This window comes from Phyllosticta citriasiana (assembly GCF_038021145.1).
Source record: "Phyllosticta citriasiana strain CBS 120426 chromosome Unknown IWZ02scaffold_3, whole genome shotgun sequence".
NCBI lineage: Eukaryota > Fungi > Ascomycota > Dothideomycetes > Botryosphaeriales > Phyllostictaceae > Phyllosticta > Phyllosticta citriasiana.
Window position 1 is genome coordinate 1,916,196 of NW_027117280.1, and position 22,486 is coordinate 1,938,681.

Consider the following 22,486-nt stretch of genomic DNA (forward strand, 5'->3'; position numbering starts at 1 on the left):
CCGTGGCTTAATAAAAATTTTCGTCCCAGAACCGCTGGTCCGAAGAATATAAGTTCGCTGAAGTCTTTACACGGGGGTTGTGCAAGGCGGCGAGCAACTTGCAGTGCTTTGTATCACAAATGCTTCCACCATATCCCGTCGTCGTTGACAATTGAGGCCCCTATGTGGTACAGGATGCAGGGACGTCGTTCAAGTGGTGATCTTCCCCGCAGCCAAAATACTGCAAAACAGGAAGGTAACAAGATGGAGGGTGGTTCCTGTCCCTCCAACAACGATAGGCGGACCGCTGCCCTGCTCCTGCTGCAGGCTTATTTAGATCGCCCTAAGGATTTGGCGCAAACTCTTGATATGTTGTTCTCCTCACCTCTATTGCCGTCTACTTTCTGGTTGAGGGCAGCTTGGCCTTGATTGCATCGACCGCTCATGACCTTTTCGCATGTTTGAGCATTCCGACTTTGGAATCAAATTGAGCTCTGGGAAGGTCTTCGTCAAGGTCCCCTCGGCGTCTTTCTTGCTCTAGGGCTCAATTCCTCGGATACCCTTGAAAAGATTTAGAGCTATCGACATTCCAAGCATGGTCCCATCGCTATTGGTCCTCTTGTCCCTTGGCAATATCGCATTCGCGCAAGAGATTACCTTTGACGTCCTCGATTTTATCGACCCGCTAATTGGATCCAACAATGGCGGGAACGTATTCAGTGGCGCAACACTTCCCTACTCCATGGCCAAGGCTGTTGCGGACGTCGACGGCCAGAACACCGGCGGCTTCTCTACCGATGGCAGCAATGTGATTGGGTTCAGCAGCGTGCACGACTCTGGGACAGGAGGGAACCCATCTCTGGCCAATTTCCCGCTTTTCCCCCAGTATTGTCCAGAAAACGAGATCAACAACTGCAAGTATCCAAAATCGGCTCGCGCTAAACCGTACAAGGCCGAATCCGTGGTGGCAAGACCAGGGTATTTCGCCGTGGAGCTGCAGACCAACATCAGTGCTGAGATGGTTGTCGCCGAGCATACAGCATTGTACCACTTTACGTTTCCAGAAGCCACTGCCAGCAATGGATCAGCTCTCAATCCTCAGATTGTTCTTGACCTCGACGATCAATGGAGTAGTCGCCAAAATGCCAGCATCAGTATTGATTCGTCCACCGGAAGGATCAAAGGCAACGGCACATTCTTGCCGAGTTTTGGAGCTGGGACGTACCAGCTGCATTTTTGCGTGGACTTTGCAGGTGGCAATGTCTATGACAGCGGCATGTATGTCAATAACAGATCTGGAACCGAGCCTAAAGATCTATTCGTGACAAGGGGATTTAACCAATTCTATCTCTCGGCTGGTGGCTTTGTCCGATTCGACCGGCCAGCAGATGGGAAGATTGCCGTGAGGCAAGGCATGAGCTTCATCAGTGCAGACAGAGCCTGCCAACACGCTGAATCGGAGATTCCTGACCTCATCAACGACTTTCCACGTCTGAGAAGCGAAGCCGAGGACGCGTGGAGGGAAAAGCTGAGCCCGATTTCCCTGACCGTCGGCAATGTCAGTCAAGACCTGCAGAAGAATTTTTGGAGCTCCATTTACCGCACCATGATTTCTCCTCAGAATTACACAGGCGAAAATCCTCGGTGGGAAAGCCCGGAGTACTGGGAGTCCTTCTACTGCCTGTGGGACCAATTCAGATCACAGCTTCCCTTTCTGAGCGTCATAGATCCCAAGATCATTCCCAGCATGGCTAGAAGTCTTCTGTACACCTATCAAAATGAAGGTTGGTTGCCCGACTGTCGCATGACTTTGAGCAAGGGTTGGACTCAAGGAGGCTCCAACGCAGATGTCGTTCTTACGGACGCGTATGTGAAGAACATGACTGGAATCGACTGGGATCTTGCCTACAAAGCCATGCTCAATGATGCGGAAAATGAGCCACTAGAGTGGTCCAAAGAAGGACGTGGTGGACTGCAGAGCTGGAAGCGACTCAACTACATCCCTGCTCTGGATTACGACTATCTCGGATTTGGCACCAACTCGAGGAGCATATCTCGAACTTTGGAGTATTCTTACAATGACTTTTGCATTGGACACCTTGGACGCGCGCTAGGCAAAGACGGTTACGAGACATATTTCTCGCGCTCGGGTAACTGGAAGAACTTGTTCAAGGCGGACCAGACGTCTTTTATCAACGGGACGGACACGGGCTTTGTTGGATTTTTCCAACCCAAGTACCTGAATGGAACTTGGGGGTTCCAAGACCCAGTGGCTTGCAGTCCTGTCGCGAATTTCTGCTCACTGACGACAAACCCCTCGGAGACATTCGAGTCAAGCGTGTGGGAGTACCTCTTGTAAGTTGCCTTGGATGTGGCCGAGTCTGCCAATGACTTGCTGACAGTCGATATCAGCTTCGTCCCTCACGACACTTCGAAACTGATCGAGCTTCTCGGTGGTGATCAAGCCTTTGCCGAACGCCTGGAGTACTTCCACAACTCACCTCTGGTTGAGATAGGTAACGAGCCGGTCTTTTTGAGTGTGTTTGAATTTCACTACGCGGGACGTCCAGGCCTTTCTGCCAATCGTTCCCACTTTTACATTCCATCGCGCTTCAACACATCGCAGAGCGGGCTGCCAGGAAATGACGACGTGAGCATCCCGCCTGAATCCTCTCCACTTCACCAGGTTGGCCAACTGACACCTCACAGAGTGGCGCCATGGGATCTTTCACTGCCTTCAACATGCTCGGACTCTTCCCCAACCCAGGCCAAAACGTTTACCTTATCATCCCTCCGTACTTCCCATCCGTCAGCGTCACCAACCCTCTAACCAACCGCACCGCCACCATCCGCTCCATCAACTTTGACACTGATTACAAAAATATCTACATCCAAAACGCTACTCTCAACGGCCAGCCGTACACTAGGAACTGGATCGGTCACGAGTTCCTCTTGGAAGGCGGCGAGTTGGTCTTGACGCTCGGTGACACGGAAAGCGAGTGGGGACGCGCTGTGGGGGATCGCCCGCCCAGCTTGAGCGATTCGTCGGCGAGTGTGGGAATGATGGATCTGTGACGGGAAATCCGTCTTCGAGTGTTGGAAATTATTATTGTACTTCAGTCGCGGTTTGACCGATGAGAATGGTCGGCGGCTAGTAAAGTAGATCAGGGGTCGAGCTCATCCAAATCACGACCTTGTACCACTTCTGGGAAACCCTTCCCCAATTGCTACCCCAGGTCTCGACATCCATCAGCACAGGTCTCATTTGTTCTCTCCAAATACCTACCCAGGCATAGCTCCCGACCTGCGATCCGGACATAGCACGTGATGCATATATCCGCGGCGGGATTAGTGAACACGACTTCAAAATAAGCTGCTGACTTAAACCAACCGTTAAGCCACAGAAGTACAGGGATTAATGAGCAACGTCTGACGTTCCACAGGCACAGCTTCGTGCACGCACCTCGATGGTCGAAAATGACATGACTTTTGCGGTCCGATAGGCTGAAGGTGCTGCCGCTGGACAGCCACCAAATGCGGGGTGTTGATGTCTTCACTCGTCAGTCATAGAGAAGCTCGTTGCCTAATCGAGTCGGAATGATGGCGGCTTCTGTTCACGGTCATTGTCATAGCTCCTCTGTGGTAGTTAAGCTGGACGCGGAGAATACCTAGTCTTGACTAAACATGATCTTTCTCTGCTGCCTACATTGCGTCCAAAGTTACAGAGGATCAGTGAACGCTGGGTATTAGTATCAGAAGTAATCGCCGTCCTACATGGTGAGTCTGCCTGCGGAACGGTAGAGGTTAGGAATGTTATCGAAGACGGTAGTGAACAGTGTCGAAAGGTGGACCCAGCGCATCCGCTGGTCCCGCCTCCAACCCCGCGGATGTTACGTCACGCCCCTCATCGCAGCTTCCACGGGCTGATTAATGTTCCTATTTCACGACATCAATTGAACACTGTAGCTCATTTTTACAGCTATAAAAAGACTGCTATCTCCCCCAGCGCTCCTTTTGCACATCCAATTGCTCCAGATACCCCTGCAAATCACCTCATCGCCAGCTTCAATATACAACTCTTGAACCTCTGCCCCGCACCGCAAAATGTCTATCCCCACTACGCACAAGGAATGGAGATTCAACCTCGAGGGCGCAAAGGACTTCAACGCCCTGTCGTTCAACGAGAGCGCTCCTGTTCCCAAGCTCGGAGATAAGGATGTCTTGGTCAAGTGTGAGTCGACAAGCCTCTCCCTTGTGATCGAAACCACGACTGATTTTGAACTGGAAAAGTCCACGCCGCTTCTCTCAACTACCGTGACCTCATCATCCCAAGGGTAAGCAGATTTTTCGCCCTCGATGTGGACAATTTCGAGAGGTCCGGCCTCTAACCATGATGCGCAGGGCAAGTACCCCTTTGCTCTGAAGAGTGGTGTCGTCCCCGCCTCCGACGGTGCCGGTGAGATCGTTGCTGTTGGCCCTCGTGTGGACCGCTTCAAAGTCGGCGACAAGGTTGCCACGCTCTTCAACCAGGAACACATTGCAGGATCGCTTGACAACAGGTCTGTTCAGACTGGTCTCGGTGGTGTCATCGACGGTGCCCTTCGCCAGTATGGTGCCTTTGACCAGGAGGGACTCGTTCTGGTGCCCTCGAACTTGAGCTACCTTGAGGCGGCGACGCTGCCTTGTGCCGCCCTGACGGCATGGAACGCTCTTTACGGTGTCGAGACTAAGCAGCTCAAGACTGGCGACTGGGTCGTCACTCAGGGTACCGGTGGTGTCTCAATGTTCGCTGTTCAGGTACCCCATGCCTTTCAATCCCCTCACCGAGAGAAATGCTGACTTGCTCCATGTAGTTCGCTAAGGCCGCTGGCGCGCGCGTTATCGCAACCACCTCGTCCAAGGCCAAGGCCGACAAACTCAAGGCCCTCGGTGCCGACCACGTCATCAACTACAAGGAGGACAAGAACTGGGGTGAGACGGCGAAGAAGCTGACAGGCGGCCGCGGTGTCGACCACGTGATTGAAGTCGGTGGCCCGCTTACCGCGGAGCAGTCTCTCAAGTCTGTCCGCATTGACGGTCTCATCAGCATCATCGGCTTCCTCGCTGGCCCCGGCGAGAAGCAGCCCGGCTTCCTCGAAATCCTGGGTGGCATTGCCACCGTCCGTGGTCTGCTGGTTGGCAGCCGCCACCAGTTCGAGGACATGAACCGTGCCATCGAGGTCAACAACATTCACCCCGTCGTTGACGAGAAGGTGTTCACTCTGGAGCAGACCAAGGAGGCTTACCAGTACATGTGGGAACAGAAGCACTTTGGCAAGCTCGCCATCAAGATTGCCTAAGTGGGAGACGTTGGTACGAGACACGGAACATTGGGAAAGGTGGTCATTTGAGCGATTATTTAGTTTGTTCCAATTAATAATAAAATCAATGTTCAAAATAATGTCGACAGCCCATTCTAACGTGCACTAGTTACCGTGTGTGGTGCGGCCATGACTTTTGGCCTTCTTGTCCCACGTCATTCGCCGAATGACTAGTCGAGCCTCGGCTTTCGCAACCCAACCTCCGAACATTGTGTTTGTCACCGCATTGGTTCGTCGTACAACACAGCAGCTATGAGCAGCAGCTGCCATGGAATACCAGTCAAACGCCCAGGATGGCTTCGACGAACTGAAGCCATCGCTGTTCGGTACGCCCGTCCTTCTCACGGCATCATCACGCGTTTGCTAACGGTTATCCAGAGCTCCTATCTGAGCAACAGCTTGCGGCACTTCTTCCACCATCTCTCCGCTACCTGCTCGCCATCGCGACCCATCGACATCCTCGCTACCTACTACCGATCCTCAATTCATTTGATGAGGTATATGCGCTGGTTTCCTTCCTGGTCGAGCGTCACTTCTTGCGCACCTATGGCGGCGGTTTCACAGAGAACTTCTACGGCCTCAAGCGCGAACGCGTGCTGCGCGTCAAGGGCGGCGAGGTCCCGCGTGCCCAGATTGGAGCTGCCGACGCCGTCCGCGAAACCTTGAAACTGCGCGACTCAGATGTCTGGCGAAACTTGGCCGTCATGGTCGGCCTGCCGTGGCTGAAGAGGAAGCTGGACGAAGGCTGGGACATACATGCCGCACATACGAATGTGCTCCAAGGTGGGCCTTCTTTTACAGAAGAGCGCGAAATTCTGCAACCCGGGGCGAGCTTCAAGGAGCGGATAATGTTTTATTACAAGTGGTTCTTGCGGAAAGTGTATCCCAGCGTGAGCGCGGCCTACTACTTTGCGCTGCTGGCTTGGAATCTGGCGTACCTGTTTGATGGTTCGAAATACCACAGCCCGTTCTTGTGGCTCATTGGAACACGGATACGGCGCCTGAATGCCGCTGATCACCGCGCAATCGAGCTGGCGACACAGCCAAAAGCAGCACCGTCGAGGCCAGGACGGCCGGGCCAGCAGAGCAGCATCTTCCACCCCCGAGTCCTCGCACAGACTGTGTCGAACCGCGCGCTCAGTTCGTTGCGGATACTTTTACCGACCTCCATCTTCGCTCTCAAATTCCTCGAGTGGTGGCACGCGTCCGACTTTGCGAGGCAGCTGTCACGACAGACTGCGGCAGAGCTAGAATTACCACCACCAGTCATTACCGGACTACCGAAACCCAAGACGCAAGATCAACGGCAACAATCCCCGTCGAAAACGTCTCCCACCAAATCAGCCCTCAAGGACAAGTCGGCCGTCCCCGCCAAACCCTCTCCGCCAATCAGCGCTTCGACATTCCTGCCCATTCTGACCGTCCCGGCCCCGTCCAACACCTCGCTCTGCCCCATCTGTCTCTCCTCCGTGGAAAATCCGACGGCAAGCCCCTCCGGCTTCGTATACTGCTACGTCTGCATCCACCGCTGGGTCGACGGCGCTCACGAGCGCCAAGCCGCTTTCATGGAAGGCAACCGGGTGTTTGTGGGCGACGACGGCACCGAGGTGGATGACGGCGTCGGACCGGGCTGGGTGGAGGAGGAAGGGAGCAGGGAGGGCAAATGGGAAGATGGAAAGGGGAGGGATGCCGTGACGGGCCGCAGGATTTTGGGTGGCACTGAAGCGCTTCGCAGGGTACTTGTTTAGGACAATGGCTTGAGTCGAGTTCGATACCCGTGTCACTTTTGCACTTTCTGTGCGCGGTTGAATTGCATAGAAGCCAATTGTGTATCATAGTTTTTGGGATAAACGTGGATTCCCTCTCTTCGTCCTCTTTCCGTCCAGGGATACCGGCCGGATGTATAGGCTGCGTTTCACTCATCACGCTCGGTTTGCCCACGGTGGTTTCAATGTAGAAGAAGAGTTGCAGATGAGAAATTTTTGATTGCAAAACATGATGGGCTAGCTAAAAATTGCGAAGACTCGATTTACCTAACGCCCTGCGTTAAATAGCCGTCCCGATTCCGCTTACCTTGATTCCAATTGGGAGGTGCTTTGCACATAGCCCCCCCCTCAGCTGAGCCTGCGACTGACCGCGGTGGACAGTGAAGAAATCCGCGAAACTGTTCATCAGCTGGTCATAACTCTGCGGTTCAAGTTCACCAACCACCTGCAATTCCCAGTCTTTGTCCACGGAATGGGGTTCCAGGAAATGGGCCCAGGACACCGAGTTCTGATCCGCCATGAATTTGGACCGCGAGGGCCCAAAAATTTGTGCAACTTGCAGCACTATGCTGTGGGCTGTTTGGTTCCTGTTTGCAGTACCTTGATAGTCTGATCGGACGACCATGAGATATTCAGCCAGGACTATGGGGTCACTGGTGTTGAGGCCCTCTTCCTTGCCCTTGCTGTAGAGAGGCACGGTGATGACGTGGTTCTTCTGCACCCTGAGCACAATGTGGTATCTTCTCTTGCAGTAAACTTTGTCCGATGTTCTGTCAGGGATTGTGGCAATGTGTCTGCGCTCCTCTGCCGTTGCATGGCGATTTAAAAACTTTGACAGGTGGCGTCCATAGATGATTGTTCCGCCTTTGATCTCTTTCACCTCCCTAGTCTCCTTCTGCTTCCCATTCTGCTTCCCTTTTTGGTTTTTAGTCTTTTCCTGGTTTTGACCCGTTGGTTGTTCGCTGCCCGCATTGCCCCTCCAACGCCTTTCGCGATCTTCAGCTGTCGAGAGTCCGAAGTCATAGCTCCCGCCATTACCTGTGCCGCTGGTGCCTGAGGTACCGCCGCTCGTTGAGTAGCCAGATGTTCCTGGTTGTGGACCAAGCGCATCGTAGCCTTCGTCCTGCTCAGGTTTCAATTTCTTCGATTGGCCCTCTTTCTCAATTGCATCAGTAGCTGTGCGCTTGGGCGAAGGCTTCTTGGGAAATTGCTGGTTTGAAAAGCGATAGGGCTCGTGAACGACCCTTCCAGCCCTCGTTGTTACGGGTGAGTCGAGTTCCATGGCTTCTGGTTGAGCATGCGTCTGCGCCTGTTCAGCCCCTAATCGTTCGGGCTGTCGAATAATTCTTCCAAATCTTGTGACTGCTGGCGAGCCGTTTGATGAGTGGATGCTCTGCTGTCCTTCAGGCGGGCTATTTTGTCCTTCAGGAGAGCTCGACTGTTGATCTGAAAGATTTCCGAGAATACCGTAAGGATTGTTGTCCATTGTGAATGTCTTTAAAAAATGTGCTTGATTTAATTCGCAAGTACAGTGTAGACTGTATGTGGCTGCTTGAAGAGTTATGACCGGGACAGGATGGAAATCATCAGAAACTTATGTCTTTACGAGCCATCACTGTTCAAGAACATTGATGGAGTCGTCAAAGAGCGTCGAGGCTTTTCGCTTCTTTCAACTCGACTACCCCTTTATCTAGGATTCCGTCGAGAACAAAGACGACGAAGGACTCTTGCTTACCCATTTAGTCGTCTTTGTCTTTTTCGAGGCCTATGGGCATCTGGTTACCCTTCTGAATTACTTGATTCCTCTTTTGATTTGCAGATTCCACCCCTATTTTGGACCAGTCCGTGACTCTTTCCGACGCTAATCGTGCACACCTCCATTTGGACAAAAGCTCCTATCGCGTCTGCCAAGCGGTACTGAAAAGGTCAAGTTGCGTTCGTAATGGTTGCCGACCAAGCTTGAGGTAGAATGGGTGTGAAGTCTATTGTTTAGGAGGGGACACCGATTGAGCATTCAACGCCTTTGTTGAGAGTAAAGTCCGAGTGACTAAATAAGAGTTGGAAACTTCCTTCTTTCACCAGAATGAGCGTCTTTCTCCGCACAAAGCCCTTGGCCAGTTCTTCCCATTTTTTGTGTCCTTCGTTGTCAGTGAATGCTTTGAGAAAATGAGTCGCTCATTGTCGTTGTGTCTGGAAATTAGGCAGTATCTGGACGTTCACTGCCTAGGGCATCTGGGGAACTAACTCATGGCAGGTGCAGTCCCATGGCATTTTCCGAAACATAGGTTGTGTCTTTGAGAGACTTCTGGACCTGAATCAAAGTTGCCGAACATATATGATTGATTGAGTGGAAGACGATCATCTTGGAGACTCTGAGTGACGCTCTTATTCAGGCGCTGAGACAGGGAAATCTTTCTATCGCATTTCCCAGACTCTGATTGTGAAGAAAAAGTGGCGACTCTCGGGGCTTCGGTCGCGCTTTGTAGGCGTCAAAAAAGGTAAGTACAGGAAAAAAGAGCCAACAAGTGTGCGGGGAGAGAGAAGCGAACAAATAAATTAGCTTATCTGGCGGAAGCGAACTTGAGGAGGGTGATTTGTTTTTGGAGGCGGCGATGCGGCGCGCGGACGAGGCGTTGTATCGACAAGGAAAAGAAAGCTCTGGATCGAGACAATGAATTGGGACAGATTCGGTTCGACATCGACACGAGGCGACTTGGAACACGTCAAGAGACATGCCACTTCTCATGTCAAGTGTTTCTCTTCAGTACCCCTGATGCCAACATTTTCACCAGTCCGAATCTCCTAAGCATCAACCCTCACACTGCAATTAGGCGGGCTCCCAGGTGAGTTACTTTAAAGCAGTACTTGAACAGTGATTGAATAGTATGACGGTAACAGAAAGCTGAAAAATCACCGTCATTTGAAGATTCGGAAAATGCCACCAATTACCGAAAAGGAAACATCCTAGTGGAAGATGAGCTCCAATCAAACCTTCAACCCGAATGGCACAACGAGCTTCACAAACAGACCATCGGATATTATTCTGGTCCAAAATGGCTCTAACCAAGAGCATCCAGCTCTTTTGATGAATGAGTCTCTCGCAGGAAGCATCCGAAAGGCCCTTCTCATGAGGAGGAAAGTACAGAAGCTTGAGCGAGAGATGGAAAGGCGAAGGACGTGGCTACAGCAAGAGCTTGAAGACCTCAACGCATACATTGAAGAGCTTGAGATGGTGTTATCTGATCCAGACAACTATCCAAACGCAGACTTTGGGGAGCTGCAGGACGATCTTGCGGGCATGATGGAGCAGCGTCATGGGTACCTGGATAACGTGAACAACTTGGATCGATTCATTATTTCTACGGCTAGGCGGCAAGCCAGGTACCAGAAACTCGTCGATGACACGTTGGAGGAAGCGTTCGTCCGCTGCAAGCTGTTGCCAGGTGCAGATGAAAGGTGCGACTCGGAGAGGTCTTCTGCAAGCGGTTTCGGACAAGCTGCAGAAGCAACCAGAGTCACCTCGCAGGCTCCAAAGGAGGAGAGCATTGTTGTGGGTCGCGAATCTCAGATGTCACTTCGCTTCATCTATCCGCCGGAAGGGATCACCCAAGAACACGACGCAGTGATGTCAAAACTTGCCCAAAAAATGACAGCGACCCAGAGAAAGGCGCAGACGGCCGAGCAGATATTCAAGAAACACGAACACGACATGGAGACTCAAGTACCGGCACCTTCAACAACTTCAACGGAATTCGACCTCCAGAGCCTCGTTCGCGGACAACAGCTTACCCGGCAACTGATTGATGCGCATGCGGAACTCGACGCAGTCAAGCTTGAGCGGAGGCAGCATGGTGGTCTTCTGCCAGGGGAGGACCAGAAATCTCGATTCATTGATGATCCCGATGATGGCTACTCAGTAGCGCAGGAAACGTTCTGGATCAAGGCGGTCGATCGTGAGAATATCGAGGCGTGGATGGACAGAACAGACCCGCAATCACGCGCTTACACTCGCATTGTAGGTGACAAAACCGCATTGGACTCTCTTGAACATTTTGGGCTTGGGGAGAACTTGACAGTGCAGGAGGAGCTGTGGAGAAATGCCGACAGGCAACGTATTGACGATTGGATGTGTAAGATGGAGGCCGTGAGGGAGGAGCCGAATGACATAAAGGCTTCTCCACAACAGGATGAAACTGAAAGGTCAAACGAGAAGTGACGTGGAATTTTGGGAGAGCAAAGAGAGAGTCATCTCTTCGGGATTCGGATCAGGGGGCCTCCAAATATAGACAACCAACAAACACGAATCCTTCCGACTCCCAAATTACCCCGTCGAGAGTTGTTGGGTCAGAAACAGTGGACGCAATCGAGACCTTGCAAGAAGACGCTCTGCTGATGGTCGCACTGATGATGTCCAACAATATCTTCGTCTTCCAATAAGAAAACATCACTGAGCTTTTCATGAATGCTGACATCATCAACGCAACACTCAGCTCCATACGCACGTTTTGAGAGCTTTTGCTTTGGTTACACGTAGCTCCACAGTTTTTCCGGACTTGACACCCGTCGCGACACCCGTCGGATTCCGAGTGTCACTTGTTACTCAAAGGCCCCAGCTTGCCAGTCTGACGACGAGGTTTACCGCATTAGTTCTATTGGTGAGTAGCTGATCTGATACCGAGAGCACGGATGATGAGAGGACACCCGTACCGCCGCCGACGAGCAGCTGGCGCGTGGGCATCGAGCGGGGAGGCTCTGGTACATGGGGAGGACAAGATGCGCGCTGCCGTCTGAGAGAGACAGCCCTCGCGCTTGCTTGCGTGATGACGTGCCGACAGCTGAGCCATGCATTTCTCAGGTAACACGAGGCCAACGAAAAGCAGAAACACAAGAAATGCAAGGTGTTCTGGATTAGAGAGCTGAGACGGCAGAAAGTCATGGCATGCTGGGCAGCAAGAGCCATCTTATAGCAGGCCAGCAGGCTTGATGATGATAGTCAGCAAATGCAAGCCCATTTGTCATGGCCATGTCATAAGGCGGCTTCGCGATGGATTAGATGTGCCGGTTCGCTATGCGAAGCTGCAGAGTACTGAGTGGCTTGCGTCGGCATGCAAGAGGCGTGCGCCGATCTCCTGCATGCTCGTCTAGCTGCCCACCTCATCGTGTTCGGCGAGACTGCGAGAATCGGAAGCTCGCCTCGGGTCCTTTATTTTTTTTTTTTTTTAATTTGCCGCAACGTGGCTGGGCACTGAAGGCGCGAGAAAATGTTGATCGGTTCATTCCTCAAAAAGGCGACGATGGCTTTCGAGGCACCAAGCGCTTAGAGTCGCCTACGTGGCGAGCAAGTCAACACAATTTGGACGAATGACAGTGATCTTACTGTATGTATCACTCATGATGTCAAGCACTTGCTTAGGCCAAATCCTGTGTGCGGATCTGATCGGAAGAGATGGTTTTGTTTTGCGAAAGGCACGCCCTATTTTCCAACTTGGACGAAGACTTTGATCATGGGCGCTTTCGAGGAGAAAGCCTTGCAGATCCGAAAAGCGTGGCTTATGAAACTATAAGCAGATCTCGTGGCGTTGATGCATGGGCGAGCGGCATTTCGTGGACGGCGCGAGTGACGAAAATATCGATCATCCATCCTCCTTTGGTACCATGAGCAAGTCTTTCAACAAGCCTCGATATTTCTTCCAGCACCATCTAGTACACAAGATTGTCCCTTGCTGTGCTCTGTTGTCGCATCCGTCCCGTGGTGTGATCTTGAACCGAAGCGTCGGAGGAATCCCAGTGTCGAGGCATTATCGTCTCTTTTATTGTGGAACTTGATGAAGAGAAAGGATAGTTGTGATGAACTAGATACATGGATTATACCAGCTCCCACAACCAAGGGAGCGTGATGAATAGGATATTCTGGACACGGATGACCGTTCAATCGTTCTAATGAAATTCTCCCGAGAGGCAAGGGGTAGTAGTAACTCAACAGACAAACAGACCTGGATATCCCCAAGGAACAGAAGTAAATCCTTCGAAACCGGCAACGCCCATGCTTTGCTCTGTACATGTGGGGGCATGGCTGGCCAAGAACCTTCCCATCCAACTCAATTCCAAGACGCAATGCAATCTGGATATCATCCAAAAAGAACAGAAAGTGAAGATCAAGACGACAGCGTCTAGGCTGTTAAACCTTGACCCAGCCGTATTTTCCCGAGTTGTCGCCCCAGTAGTTCTTGCCGTCGGTAAACTCGCCTTCCTCCCTTTTCTCTTGGAAAAGTTTTTCGACTAATTGCGCACGATGGCTCATGTTACCACGTACTGTGAGGTCGAACTTGAAGGGAAGAGGCTTGGCAATGAGCAGGTGACTATAGTCCAGAGTCGGGTCCACTTTCTTCTTCTCTGCTTTGCTTTGCTCCTTTTGGAGGCGCTGTTGCTCTTCCAGCTTCTCCTGGAGGAGGCCAGGGGCCAGCTTGGTCTTGCTGTCCGGCTTCTCGTCATCAGAGTCCATGACGCTGTCATGTTGGCTGGGCGTCCTGATCTCTTCCTCGCTGAGGGTGGCCTCCTGGTTCGAGTAGATTCCGCTCGAAGGTGCCTCGACGCCAATCTTCTTGATGTCGAACAGCCAAGCGACGGCGCCGATTCCGATCAAAAGATCCTCGTCAGCGACTGCTTGGCCCTGGCACAAACGACGGCCGTAGCCGAATTGCGTAATGTTGGCGATGTTGGGGAACTCGGTCAAGGGCTCGCGGTACGTGGGATACTCAGGCTCGAGCCAACGGAGAGGGTTGAACGCGTCGGGGTCAGGGAAAAGTTCAGGGTCACGAGCAATGGCCCTGTTTTCTTCGTTAGTCGCAATATCAAGTGAAAGGCCAAATCATTCCGAGGACTTACCACTCAAGCGGATGCATCACGCTGCCCGCGGGAATATGGTAACCGTTGTACTCGTCATCTTGAATGAGGTAGTGAGGAATGCCAGTAGGAACGGGCGGGCGCCAACGAAGAGTCTCGCGAATGAAGGCACGGAGAACCGGAAGGTTGGGCCTATCCTCAGCAGTGGGCAGACGATCTCCACAAACACGATCCATCTCTTCTTGAAGGATGGGCAGGTACTGAGGGTAGTGGCACATGGCAAGACAGAAACTCTGCATGGGAGCGGCAATGGTCAAGGCACCGGCGATTCCGTGCATGCCTACGCAGAAAGCGGCCTCCAGCTCGTAAGTGAATCCCCACTTGTCCCAAGTCTCTTTCAGGGTACGCATCCAAGAAGGAGAAGCACGCTTCTCAGCCATATCCTTTTCAACCTGAGACTGCATGAGCTCGAACCAGCGACGTTCAGTGCGTTGACGCTTCTTTTCCCAGGCCTTGGCGGGCGAGAGCCAGTCGGGCAAGCTCATGACGAACGGAAGCTTGTTTCCAAGATGACCAGTAGGAGAGACAGAGATGAGGAGTTCGCGGGCGCGTTGCTTAAGCTCATCGCTAGCTTCACTGTGACCCCAAGCCAGACGGCACGTGACACGGGACACGAAGGATTCCAAAGCATGATTATACTTGGACGGCTCATCGATGAGTTCCTTGAGAAGACGGATGGATTCAAGCTCGGGATAACGATAGAACTGGCTGTTTTGCGATTCACGCATAATGTGCGTAGCAACCTTGCGCTGGCGGGTCCAGTGGGCTAGAAGGCGTTAGCACAATAACAGACGTGGCCTCGACGACTACGTACGGTTCTTGCTCATCAAGGGGAGGTATTCGGCGCTGGTCCTATTGTCGTGAAGCAGGGCGGGGATGTGAGGACGATCCGAATAGATGGCTCCCTTCTTGGAAAGAAGATCCCGGGCGACGGCATCTGTAGAGATCCAGACGTGGTTGCTACCAGCAAGATCACATTGATAAATAGGACCGTATTCCTTTCCCCATTCGGCGAATTTGATGTGGCTGTTTTGCTGAGGCACATCTGGTACTGAGCCCAGGATAGGGTAGCCTATACAGGACACATAAGCATCTGATTGTAATCAGAAAGCATGATACAACATACCTTTGGGGCCAGGGAGTTGCTTCAATCCCTTGGGGATCTTGGGCGGAGCTGGAGAAAGGGCCTTCTTGATGAAATACCCTAATGTCACCAGGGCGATTATTGTGAGGAGCGTGAGGGCGGCCATTTTGAAAGTTGGAAACTGGCGTTGAGCCTCAGCGGGCGACGAGCCTCGCAAAGGGAGGACTTTATGAACTGGAAGGGGGAGGGAACAAGGACAGGTATCGTAACAGATACACAGAGAGTTTGGAAATCAAAACTACCCTCGTGCAGTAGCCGGATGACAGCAAGGGCAGGGTATATACCACTTGAGACGAAGTAAACCGCTAGAAAGCAAGCAGATATATCGAAACCAAGTGCACGGTCCGGTCCGGACTTTCGGGGTCTCCCAAATATACGGGACATTCCCGCCATCACTCCATCAGTCCTTCTGACCACACGTGTGGCGCAGGTCCAATTTTGTGCACCCGTCTGGTCAAGGTCTCACCTCACCAATTTGGGGCAGACGCTCCGTGGCGAGCAACGCGAGCGAACCAGGAGTAAGCGCCGGCATGCTGGTGATGCCAACTTGGAGCAAGTGCTCCGCCCCGCGCGCCGAAGGCAAAGTCCGGCGAGGCCAGAAGACATCGAAGGCATCATGGCAAATGGATCGTCGCCTAGTATCGATTGGGTGAGGGAGCGGGTCCCATCAGATTCTCACCAGACCAGCGCGCGGCAGGAGCAGGTAGGCAGGCAGTCAGGATTGACTGATGGCGCACAGAAATTTGTTTCAACAGGGGCATTGACGAACGTCAGTCGGCTGGTACCCTGCCAGGCCAGGTCAAACACAGTAGGGCAGAGGGCGCGTCCGGGGGAACCGCAGCAGGGCTCCGGGCAGGCCGGCCAAGAGAGCAAGTGACGGAAGGCAGCAGGCCGGGGGAGGTGCAGCAGCTCATGCGCGTCGTGGTGGCTTCATCATGGTTGTGGAGTGGCAACCAGGGTGGTGATGACCAGAGCGACTCGAGGAGGATGTTGTGGTAGTCGACGGTGCAGTGCTTGGATGCCGTGACGTTGTTGGGTCGTCCCGAAGCGGCTAGCGCGTTGCGGAGAGCCGACGCAGGCGGTCCGGAGGCTTGCGCTTCCGTCAACCTCACTCACTCGCTTCCAACAGTCCAGCCCACGTCCAGCTCGACGCCCACGCCGTTTTTGCACGCTACCCTTGACAGCCGCGCCGGCTGCTTCTTTGCCGCTCTCGGCCGATTTCTTGGGATGTCATCGCCGCCTTAACCGGCGCTTCCTGCCTCCTTCGCCTTGCCCCCTTCGAATGGCGCCGCTTCAAAACCTCCGTCTGTTAGCCTCCCGTCCCACCGAAAGGGGGCCCCTGGCCGTGGACATTTGCTCTTTTTCCTGTCTCAAGCTCTCGAAAAGTCCCTCGATGGCTGACAGCCCCAAAGAACCAAGGTCTCGGCACCTTTCCAGTCTCAGATCGGCCGAGTAACCGGCACCAGGGTTAAAGCCTACCATGCTTGCTGCAAGTAATGCCGTGGCCACGAGCCAACTGGCTTCCGCCAACTGCTCCGGAGGTCCAGTTTACATGCCATTTTTAGCGAGTCGCTTGCCCATGTCAAGTTCGTCCATCTCACTCGATAACAACTCCTCTTGTCATCATCAAATCGTCCCGTTGATTGGCTTTTCGACCCGACATCTCGTGGCAATTGTCTGATCAACGTTCGTTGTCGGTTCGGCATCTGTTGTCACTTGTCCCAGCTGTACACTGTACATCCAGCGTCGGGCAATCGCTCAAGCGTCCGTGGCGTTCTTCAAACGCTGGAAGTACGGCGCTTTTCCCTGGAATCTACGCCCTCGGTGAAATCCGACGTGGACTCGGCCCTTGTCGTCGGTTTCAAAGCTGGAGCTCGGTCCTTGAGATTTGCAAAGATTCGTTCTCGCCATTTGCCAAATTTAGGTAGATGCGTGCGCCAAGACCTATCATTTTGCAACCGCCCCCCCTTGGTTGCAACTGCAAAGGCGCTGTCAGTCCCAAGTCACTCTTGGCCACTGACATTTCATGTCGACAGGTTACTCCACAACGTGAGGGGCTTCAGTGAGACGCGCTCAGCATTGATCTACCCTGTCACAGCTCAACGTGCCAATCCCTTGATCCCTGCTCATACTTGCAGCCATTATCACTCGGATCAGTTCTGGCTGACGATGTCAAAGCGTCCAAACGCAAAATTTCGGCCAGCAGTTTCTGCAATCGAGTATCCTTTGTGGCTCCATATTCAGTTGCTTCTTCACAGGCAAGAGTCTTGCTCTATTAAGCTCCTGTCACAAGCGGCATGGATAGGATTTGCGATAAGCCACAGCGGACGATTATATCCGAAAACATTTGCCTTTCAGCACCATCCCAACGCGGCATCGCAAATGAATGCTCGCACGACCTAGCTTGTACTTGCCTGGGATCATGAGCAATTCTGTCTACACTGTATTCCCGCACGGAGCCAGGCAAAAAGGTCGCAAAGCAAATCCCAGTCTCTCTACATACGCCATGAGTTCCTGACGGTGTTCCTCTTGGCAAACCATCAAGAGAAGCGAGTATTCCCGCAGCTAAGCAGAACCGCTTCCTAAGCTTGGCGCAACGAAAGACGCCCTTGCTGTTAAACATCTTCTGTGCTGCAGAATGGTTGTCTGTACTACGAGCCCCCACTCTTTGTCAGGCGTTGTACAGCCACCTTCATCGACAACAATGCTCACTGATGGTTCGATCATCGCAAGGGAATAACGACAAGGCCACTCGCTGACGTGAGGGTGTGATTGTCTTGTTGCTCCTCAGTGTTTCTCGAGGGCGGAATTTCCACTGCCACCGCTCCAGATCACCGTGCACCATTCGAAACTAGACCAATCGGAAAGCCCGCTAAGGAATTCTCAGGCACAGCCCTAATGCAGAACATCTTTTGGTCCTCTTTGTCCAACAAGTTACTAAACTTGGGACGGCCCCTCTGCTCGGCTGATATATGACCAGCCCTTTTAGTCCTGCTGCTAGGTAACCAAGAGCTATATGCTAACCCATTTCCACCTCGATATTCGACTCGGTGTTTTGCATTTCCAATTTCGTAGCCAATTTTGTTTTGACGCCAACCCTCGAGATCTAGATCTACTCCCGAACACATGGTGCCCGACCGATGGCATCGTGCTCCTGCGGGCGACATCACCCAAATCGGTTCGTAAACATTGCCATCAAGAGAATGGCTTCATGGCGACAAACCGTGTTTTTGGACGAACCTAGATATTTCACTCCGACCTTTCCCTCTGAGGCTGCGGAAATCATGATCGCTCTCGTTAATAACATGTGCTCGGGACGGCACGAACTCTTAACTCCCAGGTTCATCCCCGGCCGAGATGCTCAAGATACCGAACTCGTGGCCAAGGTTTCGTCGACAAACAAATTCATTCGGCCAGCGGCGAAAAAGGCAAAAGGAGGGAAAAGCCATCACGCTGAAACTCTCGGTGCTAGAGCTGTCAGCTTGCCAGAGGCTGGATGGATGGATACGAGAGGAAATCCTGAAGCTCAGCATTGAATCCTAGCCACGCATGACCAACAGTCCAACTCACCACCACTGCCCACAATGTATTCCTCTACCCACACTATTTGCATGTGACTAACAAAAAAGTAGCAAATTGACAACGCTCGATGTCTCGCGGAGACTTCTCTCAGAAATAATGCTTCACGCAGACAATGCTCATGTACAGACTCGCTCCTGCTGTCTCCTGAGCGTCGAATTCCTTGCACCAAAAGTGCCACGGATCCATGCCTGATCCCAAGGCAAAGTCTAGGCTTTCCTTGCCAATGCTTACGAGGCGTGTGCCAACTCCACTTCCGGGTATTCGTCACCTGCGTTTTTTGCCTTATCAAGTCTGCGTCCCATACGTTCGTTTCTTTGGCATTCAAAGAAACAAAAAAGCGTCTGTCGATCCGGAGCGACGTTGAGAAGCATTCCAACCACCAGCATGTCGCTCTTGGCACAAGCGCGCTAAACACCTGCAGTCGCCGCGCTGTTCGAAGAAGCGAAGCGTGACGCAAGTCGGACTGGGCGTGACATCGTCCTCTTTTTCAGTGAACTCGGGGACATGAGCACGGCATCCGAAGCCGCAAAACATGGGTTGGCCGTCACAAACGGGCTCCGCGGAGACGATCCGACCCAAAGGCATCCGTTGTCATCTACAATAGACCGGCTCTAGCGCTGCGCTGATCGACTTCACACGTATCTCTCGCTTCGGCCTGCTCTATCTAGAAGCCTTCGAGAAGATGGTTAAGTGTGCGTTGGCATTGTGAGCAAACTGACATGACGATACTCTGCGAGTTGACACTGGGCTATCGCAGTCTCACTGAGTTGGGCCTCCGGATAGGAGCCGCACCCGCTCGCCGGGAAGCAGGGTCAAGGTCAAGAGCTGAATGTACGTTCGTCATCTCGCGCTTCCGGATCGGCGAACCTACCGTTGCTGCTCTTCACAACGTTGTCGTTGTCGCCGAACATGGAACATGGATAATGGCTCGAGGAGCTGAGCGGATGTTTGTCAACCTCAGCTTCCGGCTGGGCAAAACGGAGACCATGATCCATGGCTCCACGGGTGCTTCCGCGGGTTGTGGCTGGCAATGGCAGGCATCGCCGCGGAGGTTGGATTAAGCACTGTGACTTGGCTTTGCTTGGCTGTTGCTTGGCAGGGTACATGGAAGTAGGTGGTCTGGTCACATCAGGTAGGAATGTCACAGCAGGGGTAGACGCTGCAACTGCAACTGACGCGCATGCAGAGCCGCTTGTGAGACTAACACTGACCGCAGTCGTCTGTAGGGCATCGCCAGGGCAGACGTGACGTAAACGGACAGTTTCCGCCTCCTCCAAAATGTATGCAACTAGGATGCTGGGGTCTGCCTCGGACGTCATGACGTTTCTCGGAGAGTACGGACAGCGCCGGCAGCGAGAAATGCTCGCTGCATGCCTACAGTCCAAAAAGCCCAGAGCAGCACGCCTTATGCAACCACAGCACGGCCATCGGTGAACCACTCGCACCGAATAGCAAACAACTCGGAGCATCCGCGCCAATCGGATCGTCAATCTACGCATAGCTCTTCGCCTCGCAATCCGCTGTCTCAGTAGCCGAGACGGAACGTGTTGTCGTGAAACTTGCAGAACGGGCGATTGGTCGACGGGTGTCTTTATTGCTGCCATGCCCCGTACAACAAGTACCAACCCCCGCTGCGCGCTCGGAAAGCTGAAAAGTGCGCTTTCCGTCGTCCTCGGGCTGAACTTGCCCGCCAAAGTCCATGGCTTATTTATCGCCAGCGACAAGGTCATTGCGTGTTCGCGAACGATTACCATACATGGGCGCGAGGATATTGACTGCGAGTTTTCGAGCACAGAACACGCATATTTTGCCCAAGACACGAGCCATGAGCGGTCGTTTTTGAATGCTGTGTTGTAGGTTGCGCATGTGCTGTTTCCTAGGAGTTTCTGTGGTTCAGTATCTTGACTGGCGCAGACGAAAAGGCTGAAACTGTGCGGGTCGGAGAGCTTGTCCATCTCGACTGAGACATCGGGGCTCGTCTGCATGAGGGTGGTGGCACTGAGAAGTCCTTCTTGGGTGTGCATCTTGGGGCACACGGAACTGATCATGTCAATGTCGACTTTCAGTTAGGTGAATGCGCTTTGTGACTTTTCCGTGAAATATTGTATCAAATGAATATCGATTCCCCTTGCTTGACCTCTTCATCTTGCACCCAGTTTTTTCGATTGAAAACAAAATACCTGTCGCTGGCTTTCGCACACCTCGGGTGCTTGCTGCCTGTTGAAACCCGTCTTGGGGACTGAAGTTTAGCACGTTGAAGCCACATCCAACCTTGAAAACACTATCTGTCTGGCAGCTCATCACTGCTTCATTGCCAATGATCCTTTGCGAATTTCGTACGGCTTTGCCGTGTGCCTACAGGATAAATTGCACGTAGAATGTGAAGCCCTGCCTGTAAGCCTTTGAGACACAGTGATTGGTTTCTTTGGCACAGATATGTAGTTGCATCCTTGACCCGAATTTCGACTATCTTGTGACAGTTTCTACAGTCTCGAAGAGTTTCCTGATTGCGTTCAATCATAATCGCAAAAAAAAGTCGAAGGTTGAGTCAGAGACTCGAACACACAGAGAGACCTGCGGAGACGCAATAAAATTAAGCAAACGAGACCACCAGTCCATCCCAGGGACAGGCACCCGAGCAAAAGGGGATTCTACAAATTTTATCCCCACAAAACTCTACGTAGCAATGCGTTTGTGCCAGCGACACAGCGTCAACAGTCGCCGTGTCGTCTCTGTACCAAACAACAGCTCCTCACAAACAACAACCCCAATCCCGCAAACCCAGCAAAACAACTCAAGACTCATCGCAAAGCAGCCGCCTATCCATCCACAATCAACCAACACAAGAGCTCCCAAACCCCTATTTATAAACCCCCAAATCACCAATCTAAGTGTCGGCAGAAATGGTGGACGTGGGGGGCACCCCGCTTTCCAATTCTGCCGACTGTTTTGTGCGCTTTTGACGAACGACGTCGTGATTCTGCCGTGATGTGCGATTGTCCCAAAAGCGCATGTTGTGAGTCGGACGCGGCGCTTACATGCTGATGGTGATTTTTTTTTGGTCTGCTTTTCTTTTTGTGTTATGTTCGTTTGGTGTTGAGTGATGTTTGCTGGCTACGTCGTTGACAGTTTTCATTTCCTTGGCGTGCTGAAGCCAACTGAAAGGAGCATCCAGCGGCGAGTTTAGCGCTTGATACGTTCAGGGCTTTCGCCGCCTTGACGGTCTTAGGGAAGTTCTAGCCACTTGCTGCCACAGTGGATTTGGGCTGACTTGACGATGATTCATTCTAGGTCAAGATAGCACCAGTAAAGCCTTTTCGTTGACAAAATGCTGGTAGCCATAGACACGCCGGCAATCAGCGCTCTCTCTTGGATTTCAAAGCATGAATAATGGTACAAAGTGGTCAAACGCCGTCGCCATGCATGCCCTTCTCGAATCCAGCAATCGAACTTGGAGGGTGTATGTATGTCTCATTTTGAGCGAGTATGAGCGAGCTCTGGGGCAATGTGTTGCCCATGCGAGCCAAAAGCTCCATCGATGTACTCGTGATGTACCGTATCCACGTCCCATTTGCGGCATTCCAGGCGGTAAAATCCTCGACGTCCTCATGTCCCTTGTCCTCGTATCCCACGATCTCATGTCCTCTGGATTGCCTCCTGCGCTGTCGGTATGTAGTTTTGGCCTTTCCGGCCGAAGCGTAATGTACAAATCTTCTTGTTGGGTGAATCGAAACGCTAATGCGAATATCAAA

General features: G+C 52.5%; 8 protein-coding genes across 8 annotated transcripts; 4 read left to right on the plus strand and 4 right to left on the minus strand.

Annotated features, from left to right (window-relative positions):
* Positions 1 to 197: 197 nt before the first annotated feature.
* On the plus strand, positions 198 to 3,092 carry IWZ02DRAFT_190270 (glycosyl hydrolase family 92-domain-containing protein). Its single transcript, XM_066762421.1, has 3 exons — positions 198 to 2,334; positions 2,392 to 2,629; positions 2,689 to 3,092. The coding sequence occupies exons 1-3, from the start codon at positions 575 to 577 to the stop codon at positions 3,052 to 3,054; spliced, it is 2,364 nt and encodes a 787-aa protein (XP_066625520.1). The 5' UTR covers positions 198 to 574; the 3' UTR covers positions 3,055 to 3,092.
* A 774-nt stretch (positions 3,093 to 3,866) lies between these two features.
* Positions 3,867 to 5,419, plus strand: IWZ02DRAFT_445143 (uncharacterized protein). The gene is made up of 4 exons (XM_066767148.1): positions 3,867 to 4,210; positions 4,270 to 4,313; positions 4,381 to 4,776; positions 4,833 to 5,419. The coding sequence occupies exons 1-4, from the start codon at positions 4,084 to 4,086 to the stop codon at positions 5,316 to 5,318; spliced, it is 1,053 nt and encodes a 350-aa protein (XP_066625521.1). The 5' UTR covers positions 3,867 to 4,083; the 3' UTR covers positions 5,319 to 5,419.
* A 128-nt stretch (positions 5,420 to 5,547) lies between these two features.
* On the plus strand, positions 5,548 to 7,408 carry IWZ02DRAFT_480038 (Pex12 amino terminal region-domain-containing protein). The gene is made up of 2 exons (XM_066769102.1): positions 5,548 to 5,665; positions 5,718 to 7,408. The coding sequence occupies exons 1-2, from the start codon at positions 5,608 to 5,610 to the stop codon at positions 7,085 to 7,087; spliced, it is 1,428 nt and encodes a 475-aa protein (XP_066625522.1). The 5' UTR covers positions 5,548 to 5,607; the 3' UTR covers positions 7,088 to 7,408.
* IWZ02DRAFT_514953 (uncharacterized protein) lies at positions 7,229 to 8,591 on the minus strand (the record flags this gene model as incomplete). The annotated part of the gene is made up of 1 exon (XM_066770626.1): positions 7,229 to 8,591. The coding sequence occupies one exon, from the start codon at positions 8,589 to 8,591 to the stop codon at positions 7,386 to 7,388; it is 1,206 nt and encodes a 401-aa protein (XP_066625523.1). The 3' UTR covers positions 7,229 to 7,385.
* A 1,488-nt stretch (positions 8,592 to 10,079) lies between these two features.
* On the plus strand, positions 10,080 to 11,321 carry IWZ02DRAFT_431030 (uncharacterized protein; the record flags this gene model as incomplete). Its single annotated transcript, XM_066766124.1, has 1 exon — positions 10,080 to 11,321. The coding sequence occupies one exon, from the start codon at positions 10,080 to 10,082 to the stop codon at positions 11,319 to 11,321; it is 1,242 nt and encodes a 413-aa protein (XP_066625524.1).
* A 164-nt stretch (positions 11,322 to 11,485) lies between these two features.
* On the minus strand, positions 11,486 to 12,253 carry IWZ02DRAFT_190302 (uncharacterized protein). Its single transcript, XM_066762422.1, has 2 exons — positions 11,608 to 12,253; positions 11,486 to 11,552 (listed from the first exon to the last, which is right to left on the minus strand). The coding sequence occupies exon 1, from the start codon at positions 12,063 to 12,065 to the stop codon at positions 11,706 to 11,708; it is 360 nt and encodes a 119-aa protein (XP_066625525.1). The 5' UTR covers positions 12,066 to 12,253; the 3' UTR covers positions 11,486 to 11,552; positions 11,608 to 11,705.
* An 872-nt stretch (positions 12,254 to 13,125) lies between these two features.
* IWZ02DRAFT_190313 (cytochrome P450) lies at positions 13,126 to 15,513 on the minus strand. Its single transcript, XM_066762423.1, has 4 exons — positions 15,135 to 15,513; positions 14,823 to 15,080; positions 13,991 to 14,774; positions 13,126 to 13,932 (listed from the first exon to the last, which is right to left on the minus strand). The coding sequence occupies exons 1-4, from the start codon at positions 15,256 to 15,258 to the stop codon at positions 13,284 to 13,286; spliced, it is 1,815 nt and encodes a 604-aa protein (XP_066625526.1). The 5' UTR covers positions 15,259 to 15,513; the 3' UTR covers positions 13,126 to 13,283.
* A 3,922-nt stretch (positions 15,514 to 19,435) lies between these two features.
* Positions 19,436 to 20,886, minus strand: IWZ02DRAFT_190358 (uncharacterized protein). Its single transcript, XM_066762424.1, has one exon. The coding sequence runs from the start codon at positions 20,780 to 20,782 to the stop codon at positions 19,553 to 19,555; it is 1,230 nt and encodes a 409-aa protein (XP_066625527.1). The 5' UTR covers positions 20,783 to 20,886; the 3' UTR covers positions 19,436 to 19,552.
* Positions 20,887 to 22,486: the final 1,600 nt, after the last annotated feature.

Bases quoted from the DNA above. Each gene is read 5' to 3' on its own strand.
- IWZ02DRAFT_190270 (XM_066762421.1), top strand. From the start codon at position 575: ATGGTCCCATCGCTATTGGTCCTCTTGTCCCTTGGCAATATCGCATTC. The intron at 2,335-2,391 runs GTAAGTTGCCTT...AGTCGATATCAG, and splicing joins AGCGTGTGGGAGTACCTCTT to CTTCGTCCCTCACGACACTT. The intron at 2,630-2,688 runs GTGAGCATCCCG...GACACCTCACAG, and splicing joins GGCTGCCAGGAAATGACGAC to AGTGGCGCCATGGGATCTTT.
- IWZ02DRAFT_445143 (XM_066767148.1), top strand. From the start codon at position 4,084: ATGTCTATCCCCACTACGCACAAGGAATGGAGATTCAACCTCGAGGGC. The intron at 4,211-4,269 runs GTGAGTCGACAA...GAACTGGAAAAG, and splicing joins TAAGGATGTCTTGGTCAAGT to TCCACGCCGCTTCTCTCAAC. The intron at 4,314-4,380 runs GTAAGCAGATTT...CATGATGCGCAG, and splicing joins GTGACCTCATCATCCCAAGG to GGCAAGTACCCCTTTGCTCT.
- IWZ02DRAFT_480038 (XM_066769102.1), top strand. From the start codon at position 5,608: ATGGAATACCAGTCAAACGCCCAGGATGGCTTCGACGAACTGAAGCCA. The intron at 5,666-5,717 runs GTACGCCCGTCC...ACGGTTATCCAG, and splicing joins ACTGAAGCCATCGCTGTTCG to AGCTCCTATCTGAGCAACAG.
- IWZ02DRAFT_190302 (XM_066762422.1), bottom strand. From the start codon at position 12,065: ATGGCTCTTGCTGCCCAGCATGCCATGACTTTCTGCCGTCTCAGCTCT.
- IWZ02DRAFT_190313 (XM_066762423.1), bottom strand. From the start codon at position 15,258: ATGGCCGCCCTCACGCTCCTCACAATAATCGCCCTGGTGACATTAGGG. The intron at 15,081-15,134 runs GTATGTTGTATC...TGTCCTGTATAG, and splicing joins GCAACTCCCTGGCCCCAAAG to GCTACCCTATCCTGGGCTCA. The intron at 14,775-14,822 runs GTACGTAGTCGT...AACGCCTTCTAG, and splicing joins CCCCTTGATGAGCAAGAACC to CCCACTGGACCCGCCAGCGC.
- IWZ02DRAFT_190358 (XM_066762424.1), bottom strand. From the start codon at position 20,782: ATGATCAGTTCCGTGTGCCCCAAGATGCACACCCAAGAAGGACTTCTC.